General features: G+C 28.6%; 1 protein-coding gene across 1 annotated transcript; it reads left to right on the plus strand.

The window, feature by feature from the left end:
• The first annotated feature begins 7135 nt into the window (after window positions 1–7135).
• Window positions 7136–9266, plus strand: LOC108340126 (ADP,ATP carrier protein 1, mitochondrial). Its single transcript, XM_017577353.2, has 4 exons — window positions 7136–7220; window positions 7794–8259; window positions 8343–8714; window positions 8857–9266. Exons 2-4 carry the CDS (start codon window positions 7804–7806, stop codon window positions 9151–9153), a joined length of 1125 nt encoding a protein of 374 aa, XP_017432842.1. The 5' UTR covers window positions 7136–7220; window positions 7794–7803; the 3' UTR covers window positions 9154–9266.
• Window positions 9267–11048: the final 1782 nt, after the last annotated feature.

An 11048-nucleotide genomic window follows, 5' to 3' on the forward strand; every position in this document is an offset into this window, starting at 1 on the left:
CTTTATTTTATTATTAATGAAAACACATGCTTTATTTTAATGTGTGTTCATTTTTGTACTAAAAGACATTATAATTATTAAAATAAATATAAATATTTTTTATAATTTTATTGTAAATAGTTTTTATTTATTTTTTATGTAATATTTTATTATAAATAATTTTTTTACTTTAAAAATAATTAATTTTTGAAAAAAATTGAATTTAAAAGAGTTGTTAAATTTGAATAAGCGGTTAAAATTGATAAATAATTAATAAAAGGTAAATTAGAAGAAAATATTTATCAAGCAACCATTACTTCAATTACTAGTTTTTAAGATTAAATAATAAATTCAAATTCAAATTTTTAAGATAATATATTATAATCTATTAAAATCACCATTGTTAGTTTTATTAAATTTCTTCTTATCTTACTATCATCCAACTATATGTAACATTTAATTAATATTATAAAATTTATGTTTGAGATGTCAAATTATAAACCTGAAATGTCTTTTATATAAATCCCCTTTACTTCATGAAGTAACTTCTTAAATTGGATAGACCTTATTTTTAACCAAACAAATAATTATTTTTCTCTCATCCCAATAAATTTTTCTCTGAGAAAAAATCATTTTCAAACATTACTGGTGAATGAAATTTCTTGGCAGTAAAAAATTTGAGAGGAAAAAGATAATATGCAAACATTTATGATTTAATGTTTTTCTATATTATATATTCTGTGAAAACATTTATATATTTAAAGTCAAGGCATGGCATAAAAATTCCTCAAGTGGCATAAAGTTATTACACCTCAATACCTAAAGATAAATGGCATATCCCGGAAATCCAGTGAGAAATTGACTTTAATTTTTGAAGTCTTAACTCTTAAGAACAATGCACTTGGAGGCAATGGGCCACACATTCGTTCGTATATATTTTTTAATAAAACTTATTCTCAACAAAAAAATCAGAGGTTAATACATAGATATTATCGAAGTTAGTTTTGTTTTTCGAATAAAGTTGTCTCGATGAGAATTGAATCTTTGACAACGTATTAAAACAAATTATCTGGTAACAATGTTAGATACTGTGGTTGTCACACATATTCTGTATTCTGAGTATGAATGATATTCCTTTTGCTTAGAAAGAAAGTGGCAAGAAGAACCTTATCCATTGAATTTGCAGAAAGCAAAGATTATATTAATATGTCCTTGATGTGTTGGTTGAAAAAGTTAACGAATTGTTGTACAGAAGTTGATGTCATTGGTGAAGAATTATTGGATGTTTGATAGTATACAACTAACCTGACAAAATTCTAAGATGAAGAAGCAGAAAGCCTTCAAGAGGGGGAAGTACTCAAGACACTGTGCTGTGCTAGCTCATATTCCTTCCTTCACAGCTTTTTTTTTTCTTTTTCTTTTTAAATTTTGTATCACAGCTCAGCTCCCAGCAGGACTTGGTTCATGGTTTTAGATTTTGTGTTTTCCTTCTTCAACAGGAACTAGGGCACTCATGGGTCCAAAATCCAGTTTCATCTTTCAGATTTTAACTGTGGAAAACACAACGAGAGGAAGAAAAAGAGGAAGAAATATAATGTTAAAATGAAAGAAAAATATTTTACTCATATCCGGAACTAGAATATGTTATTAATGAAATAAGTTGTGAACGAGTAAAATTAAAAAATAATAATCCTAAAAATAAAATTTTACTAGTAAAGGAGAGGTGGAGGGAGAAATATGTAGTGGTGGAGGAAGCAACACACCCTTCGGATTAATGTATTTCTGCAACTCAAGATAATGGCTTCAAATATATGTTACATTGGACTTTTATTTTATGTAAAAAAAATTTTAAAAGTTGATTTAGTAAAATTAAATTTGATTTTTAAAGTACAGTTTTTAATATAGTGTTAAAAGCATATATATATATATATATATATATAAAGTTTATTTTAATAAAATTGGTTGTTTGTTAAATTTATTATCTTAATATTAATATAAACTTCACTTTACAAATTTCAAATTAATTTTATAAAATTAAATTTGACTAAAAGGTCATTTCTTGATAAAATATAATATGAACAAGAAAAGTATTACAAGGAGAGTCCATTGTAAATGATAAATAGATGTTTAAGTTAGTAAATGAATAAGAAAATAAATTATTAATATTTGAGAAAGTGATTTAGATGAACTTTACTAACATTTTTTCAGGATAATCTTATCATTTATCTTTTTAGAATTTATAATATTATTAAATTATCTTAAGAATTATTAATAAATATAATTTAACAGGACAATAAATTGTCTAAACCCATTTGATAAAAAAAAAACAACATTGTCACTTTAAGGATAACTCCTCCCAAGCTCTCAACCTTCAACTAATTTTGACATTAGACAAGTGAAGTATTTCCTCAAACAACATTATAAGAAAAAGACTAAATGCTACACATACATTTTCTCACTCAACCATATATAGAAGAATATTTAATGAGTTCAAGTTTAAGATCAATCTTCAAACTTGTATAACTGTCAAATTCTCCAACAGTAGTCATAGATGATAATAAAGTCTTCATATTTATATTATCTGTCATGGTCTTAGAGGACAATTTTCACAAGGTTATACATATTTCAATCTCTCTAATTACTTTTATCCCTTTTAACCTCACCTAAAGCAGTTGAAAAAGAGTTTTCACTTTTGAATAATCAAATAGAAACCATTAATCAAACCCTGTCTATTCATTGGTAACTTGCATGCAGAAGAAGCTTTTCACTCAGTAACATACAAACATGTCACAAGCTTTTGGATTTTTCCAGTTTTATACCAACCTTGTTTTATGTTGTTATACTTGTTCTTTATATCCTAAAACAACAACATAGGTTTTGGATCCATATGTTTAACCATGAAAAGAAAAATATCTAAATGGCACAGCAGAAAAAAGACTTCTGAGACTTTTCCTCATAAAATCTGCAGAAAATCTTCACCTGTCAAGCAACATTTAATTACCGTTAACTAACTCACATATATAATTGGCAATAATGTCGACGAGATTTGACACATCACAAGAAGGTATTATTGTTAAACAATACGAAAAATGTTGGAAAACACCCCATCATTACCTACAAATTCTTCACAGCTGATTACCTTCGAAACTTCACCATCAGCTTGCAGCAGCATGTCACAGAAAAGATCTTAACTTTGATAAATTATGATTCACAGTTCCAAAAATTGTTGTATTTGTCACACTTCTATTCACCCTACTCATGATGCACTTGCTCATATCGCATTTCCCTTTAACATGTTGAGCTTGTTGGGGTACAAACAAAGTTATAAGTCAGATAAAAGAAGAGTTGGATATGAATTTATATAAACACAGTATATCTCCATTGATAAGAGGCCTTTTGGAGTGATACCAAAAACAAATATGTAAGGACTTGACCCAAAACAGACCATATCTTATCAGCATGGAGATATGTGTACGTTCAACCTTCCCAACAGAGCTGTGCCACATGAATATGACCTTACCACTTTCTGGTTTTTTACCTTGTGAATCTTCAATTATAAGAACAGCATAACAGGATTTTTTTGTAAGTTTTCAAGAAAAACTAAATTTATTAAGAAATGAATTTTAATAATGAAGTTTACATATGTTATTGTGTGGTTTGATCACTGTGTGAAAAGAAAAATCAAATGAATGAATTTGTCAAGAAACTTATGAAACATCAACTTCAAAAAGACTAAAAATCAATGTACATAATATGAACAGAAAAGGCTTCCCTCTCCTGCAAATAAGCTTCCATGCCTCCCACTATGTTCATGCATTTCCACTGTGGGAATTGTAAGGCTTCAAAGATGATGACTTCACAGAGGGAAAAGTAAAGAGTGGGGGCTCCAAAACAACTCAGAAACAGTGGATGAGAAATTGTGTGTCATCAAAATGCAGTGCATATGTGCCGTGATATTAATTAATCAGCACTGAGGTGGCACTGCAACACTGTTTTCAGGTTCTGTCCTTATCTGTATGAGGCAGTGAATGAGTAAGATTAAAGCTTGCAGGTAGCTCACAAGAAATAGAAAATCATATAACATAACATAACAAGTGATTCCAAATAATGTTACTAGTCATTTATAATTGTGACTGCACATAACTCCCATTATGTTTCCTCATTAATAGCAGTTCTTGACCACTCAACCCTTTTTCAGTACAAAATATGTGTGCAACTTATGCTCCAGATGTCTGATATCTCATATTTACCTTCATTTCCTATACCAGACAATTACAATTATTTGCTGCAGCTCAAGCATATAAATCAAGAACAGAAAAAGAAAATGCAAATATGAAATGAAACTGCATAAAGATGAGAGAAAGAATAGAAGAGTTTGTATTTATTTGTTGTTCAACAAAACTGATTGCTTTCTGTTTCTCACTGTAAACCTTGAAAATTGTACAGTGGTTGAATAATGATTTTCTTTTGGATTTTAATCTTTTGGATAACCGGTTTGTTATCTATATTAAAAACTTAATTATCTATGTTTTCTTGATTAAAATCTTAGATGCTATCAAGATTTTATTGAATTTTCATTTTCAATATAGTATCTGTACAAAAATATTTTTAAAAAAAGCGTTTATTTTAGATTTCTAGTATACCCATTTATTTCTTTTTGAGATGGATGGTGTATTTATAAGTTATCAAGAGTGTTTTTCTAAAATGATATTGGGCTGCAAGTACAACAAAGCTTTGTTGCATCAGTTCAACCCAAATAGAAAGAAAAAAATATGCTTTGGATCAAAATATTAATAAATTACAATAGCAACAAGAGGAAACAACATGCATGCATATTTCATTTCTTAACTTGAAGTCACAAGTTTAGGGGCATGCTTTTTATTTTTCCTTCACACCAATGGTATGTACATTTCTATTTATATAATGTTAGTTTCATTGTTGATTAGAAAAGAATCATAATTTTGTACTGATTAAGTTTCACTTCTTATCACTCTCATTTGAATTATGGTTTAATGTCTCGGTACGTTTCTATTTTTGTTCGGAATCTCAAATGAGTCCCTTTCTTTTACGACGTCCTGGATCCTTATTTTTGTAAAATTGAATCAAAAATTATTTTAATTTTTGCACTCCAATTTAAATTTTATTTTCCGTCTTTGCACTCCAATTTTTAATTCAAAAATTAAAAAAATACACTTCACACACGTTTTTAATGTCACATCATTTAAAAAGACACTGTTAGCATACGTGACACCCTCCTTAACTGTGTCTTCTCAATTTGACGGAAAGTCTCTAATTGCTTCAATTTTACAAAAACAATGACCCAATTGAGACGTCGAAAAAGAAAAGAATCTATTTAAGATTTTGGACGAATTGTGTAATAGATTTTTATGGTTTTCAACTACGTAATATGTCTAAAATATTTTTATACCATATTAATGTATTTAATTGTAGATTGAGATAATTTTTTTTCATTCCATTTAAAATTACAATAATAATAGACATTATTATTACAATAATAATAGACATTATTATTACAATAGTAGACATTATTATAATTATTATTATTATTATTATTGTCATATACATAATTTTATTTTAAAAGAAAATATTGAAAACAAACTAATCAAAAAAATATGTGATTTTTAAAAAATAATTGAAATTTCATGTTTATTGGTTCCTTCAACAAATGTTATATATTAACTAAAGAGATATTTTGACATTTAATTAACCAGTTTTAGTGTCAATTGTTAAAACTGTTAGATCAATATATATCTCGGGAATTGGTTTAAAACTAGTTTTAGTCTTTTCGAAAAATTCAAAACATTTTTATGTTTTTAATGAATTTTTCAACCTTTAAAAAATTATAAGTAACAATAAAAAATATCACATAAAAATTTATACTGATTCAACTCTTCAAAATTTATATCCAATATTCTTCTAACAACCTCATGAGAAATTGTTAAGATTATAAAGATACAAGATTTTTCTATATACTCTAAATCTCTAACCACAACAATAATTCAGAACGAGGTTACAGTAGGAACTTTGCCTACATAGATGAAAAGAATATATAAAATCTAGTTTTCGCATATATATTTTGATTTATTTTTAAAAACTTTGATTAATGTTATAAATTCATAATTCTTAAAGATGAAAAGAATTTTTCTCCATTATTAAAATTCACTTTATCTAAATATTTTAGGATCACAATGATAATATGGATTTCATCATGTGTAACCACTTTGAATGTATCATTCATATGATAATAACAAACTCACAATAAAGACATGTAATATAAAATTAAAAATATTAAGATGTGTTGAGATAAATCTCATAATACATGTCAATATATAGAATAAATTTCTATGAACCAATTTAATTTATATTCTTTTATATATACATATATATATATATATAATATGTTTGTTTATTTTATTATTATAAGTGAAAATATATATGTTTACCATAATAAAATTATAATCATAAAAAGACATATAAATAATTTTTACAATTTAATTATAGATAATTTTTATTTATTTAATATATTGTTTTTATTTATATAATTTAGAAAAATAGTTAAATTCTAAAAAATAATTATTTAAAAACTTAGTTAAATTTAAATAAAATGATAAATAAAAATGAAAAAAAAGGATAATTATAGACTCATTTTTTTATCAAAAGAAAATTTATAAATAATATATACCACACGAAAATTTCACGTCTTTTAAATTCCATTAAAACTTAAATTACAAAATAATCGAATTACTTACTGTTTAATTAAATACACTTTATACCAAAATAATATTAGAATTTAAATCCATTATAATATTTACATTGCATTTTTATACGAATAATATTTTAAAATATACCTATTACTAATTATTTATTTCAAGTATAATAAAAAATAATCTAATTAATCAAAATATAACGGTTTTTAAAATAATATAAAAATTAAAAAAAATCAAATTACCCGGTCAGTTTTCATCCCATTCTCCTGCTTCGTGATTCACTCTCCTACTCCTATAACTACATATTCATAAACAAACTCTTTGTTTCATTCCATTTCCAACAAACTCGCACAGCCACTCACACTCCTTTTAAAGCTAATCTTTCCCATCCTTTCACCTCATTCTTCCCTCTTTTCTGTCTCAAGCTTCTCGTAATCTTCCTTCTCTTCTGTCTCACGCTTTCGTAACAAGTTTCCTCTGGGTTACTTTTTCAACCTTAATTTCTCTCTATCAGTAAGTTTTCATTTATTTTTAATAATGTCTAAGAGGGTGGATGATTGAAATGTCATTGAGATAATAGTAATCATATTTGTATTTATATTCAAATATTATAAATTGAATCAGCTCTAATGAAATGAAATAAAGTATGTTTGCCTCAATTTTTGATATTTTAATGGGTTATATTTCATATTTTAATTCTTTGCACGATGTAATTTTAATGTTTGATCGTGTTTTCTCCCTTGCATTTTGCAAAAATTTTAACTTTTGGAGTTAAAAGGTTGTCAATACTTTCATTGTTTATGTTTTCTTCTTCTCATGTTTCTGTTGTCGGTCTAGAAATTTACCTGGACACGGGACATGAGACATTGTTTGATTATTGTTTGTCCTTTATAAGCAGAGCAAGGGGTAAAACATCTTAGATTTCAGCCTAAGATTATATTTTTGAAGTTTAATTGTCATACTGTGATTAAGATTTGTGATTGAATTTACTGTCTATCATTAAGATTATATTACAGATTCATTAAGATTTGATGGTTGGATTTTTAAAATGTGTTTGGTTTTACATGACGAACTTTGGTTGTTCAGGAAAAACATCATGGTTGATCAGGTTCAGCATCCTAGAGTGATGGAGAAGGTTGCAAGTCAGCTACATCTTTTAACTGGCCTTCCACTGTACCACCAGAGGCGATCTTTCCAGAATTACTCCAATGCAGCATTTCAGTATCCAGTGATGCCAGCATGCAGAGGTGCAATTGATGTCTCTGCTGTTGCAGTCTCACCTCTGTTTGTCCCTTCTCCTGCTGAGAAGGGAAACTTCCTCATTGACTTTCTCATGGGTGGAGTTTCTGCTGCCGTCTCCAAAACTGCTGCTGCCCCCATCGAACGCGTCAAGCTCTTGATCCAGAACCAGGATGAGATGATCAAAGCCGGTAGACTCTCTGAGCCCTACAAAGGTATCGGTGACTGTTTTAAGAGGACAATGAACGAAGAGGGTTTTGGTTCCCTTTGGAGAGGTAACACTGCAAATGTCATCCGTTATTTCCCTACTCAGGTAAGTATTTCCAAGTTAGCAAATTCATTATGCAGTATAACAGTATATGAGATGAATGATCATTCATTGTTTGATTGTACCAGGCACTGAACTTTGCATTCAAGGACTACTTCAAGAGGCTTTTCAACTTCAAGAAGGACAAGGATGGTTACTGGAAATGGTTTGCTGGCAACTTGGCCTCAGGAGGTGCTGCCGGTGCCTCTTCCCTTTTCTTTGTCTACTCCCTTGACTACGCTCGTACCCGTCTGGCTAATGATTCCAAGGCTGCAAAGAAGGGTGGAGAAAGGCAATTCAATGGCCTTGTTGATGTCTACAGGAAGACATTAGCTTCTGATGGTGTTGCTGGTCTTTACCGTGGCTTCAACATTTCCTGTGTTGGAATCATCGTGTATCGTGGCCTCTACTTTGGAATGTATGATTCCCTCAAACCAGTTCTCTTAACCGGCTCTTTACAGGTATCATTCCATGCTTATTTCTTCTAAATCTAGTCGTGTTTAAGGTCGAATGTAGTTTGTTTTTTTAGTATAACATTGTCAAATGTTTGTTTTTGTCCAAGTATGTATAACATGCAACTGTGATTTTGTTTGGTGTTTGCAGGATAGCTTTTTCGCTAGCTTTGCTCTTGGATGGTTGATCACGAATGGTGCTGGTTTAGCTTCATACCCAATTGATACTGTGAGAAGAAGAATGATGATGACATCTGGTGAAGCTGTGAAGTACAAGAGCTCCATGCATGCGTTCACACAGATCCTTCAGAATGAGGGTGCAAAGTCATTGTTTAAGGGAGCTGGTGCCAACATTCTTCGTGCTGTTGCCGGTGCTGGTGTGCTGGCTGGTTATGACAAGTTGCAGGTCATAGTCTTTGGCAAGAAGTATGGCTCTGGTGGAGCTTAATTTTCCACCAGTGACTTAGATTAGATGATTATGAAAATCATTGAGTTTATGATTTGCTCAATGCAATTTTGTCCTTTTTTTTTTGTTTAAATTTTGATCAAAGTTTGATATTATTGTTTTCTTTGTTATTTATCTGAGTGACACTGTCACTTTTAATTTCATGAAATACTGCTAAATGTTTTGTTTCAGAGAGTTACTTTTATTTCTGCATTTACTGTGTTGAATTTAATCTTTTGTTTGTTTGAATGTTGTTGCTTTTCAAATTTTGTACAATAAACTCTTATTCTATGTTCCAACCCCAAAGCTAACACACTACAAAATATTACTTAAAAAAGCAATTTCATGAACACTGAATATGGTTGTTCATGCAAAGGGTGCAGCTTTTAAGTTAATTGCTATATCTTGTATTCGTTTTACAGTAGATAAATAATATTTCCTTCATTATAAAAGAAAATAGTCGTTTGAGATATGTCATGCTGATTAAGAAAAATCTATGTATATTTAGTATGAATAAGTTAACCAAATCAAATTTTTGAAAACAAAATCTGATGAATTTCGTTAGATTATTGGGAACAGAAACAAAACCACCATAGGGAATATAAGTTAAATTTAAAAAAATTTGAAAATGACAACATAAAAATGTTGAAGGAATCAAAACTAGTTTTTGATTATTTTGAGTAATAAAAACATAGTTTATCCTGCATTTTTTCTTGATTGTTGTACTACTTTATACATGGAAATTCGATATATATGATATTTAGCTATTTTGAAGAGATTTATAAGATGATTTTGAAAGTAAAATATATTTTTTTCAGTATATGTTCTTTAGTACTCCTTCTTTTTTTAGTTTTCTTTGAGATTTCTATCTCTTTATCGTTTTAATTGAATTTTCATCGCATATGTAACTTGTTTTTTTTTTCTTTTACACCACTTTGTCTTTTTCTATTTAATTTAGGTACACTTGTCCCTATCTTCTTCGTTTGACTCAATGAGCTTCCCAATGTTCCAACCAATCTGTGGACCCAAGAGCAAATAAAGTTAGAACAAACATCTATATTCAATTTAAAAATAATATTACCCATGATAATATGAAAATAATCATATAAAATAATGCCAAAAAAAATTAATTTTAGATAAAATTTTCACAATTGTTTTTTGAAAGAGGAAGAAAGCTAACCTTTCTGAATAAAAATAAAGATTTTACTAAAAAAATTACGTTCCTTTTGTCAAACTATTTAACATGGTAACAAACTAAAAGTTTTTGATAGAAAGCAGAACATTAATACAAATTTTCAAACACAGATAATAAAAATTGACAGAACTGAACATTCACTGTTAGTATTAATTGAATTCCAAGAGAAAAAGGAAATTGAACGAGACATGCTCTGTGATTAGAGGTACCTTATGCATTGTCATAATAAATTTAGCTTTTTTATTTATTAAAGTCGTTGGTTTTGGGAGGTGAACCCTGTTTAGGTCTACAAAAGGGATTGTATGGTTTCAGAAATTCAGAATTTGAATGCTGAAAAAACAGCTGTATGTGGCACACACTGTAGTGTCGTTTGCAGCAGACACATTTGTCTCTGATGAATTCTGCTTCTGCAGATTTTTCATCTTTTCTTGCATGGTGTTGCTTGTTACTTATTATACATATATTTTTTTTCTTTTATGAATAGGAACAAATTTAGAAAACATACAATAACTCAACGCATTGAGTTGTGTTTTCCTTAACATTCATATTACCATTTTCTTTTTTATCTTAGTTTATAATTTTTTTTTAAGTTTTAAATTTTACTACTTTATTACCTTTTGTTAAATTCTTGATCATCATAGGATAGATGTGGTGATCACCATTTTTTTTATATCATCTCCACTTCCAACCATCTTTAATGTTG

This window comes from Vigna angularis, chromosome 5 (genome assembly GCF_016808095.1).
Source record: "Vigna angularis cultivar LongXiaoDou No.4 chromosome 5, ASM1680809v1, whole genome shotgun sequence".
In the NCBI taxonomy this organism is placed as follows: Eukaryota; Viridiplantae; Streptophyta; class Magnoliopsida; order Fabales; family Fabaceae; genus Vigna; species Vigna angularis.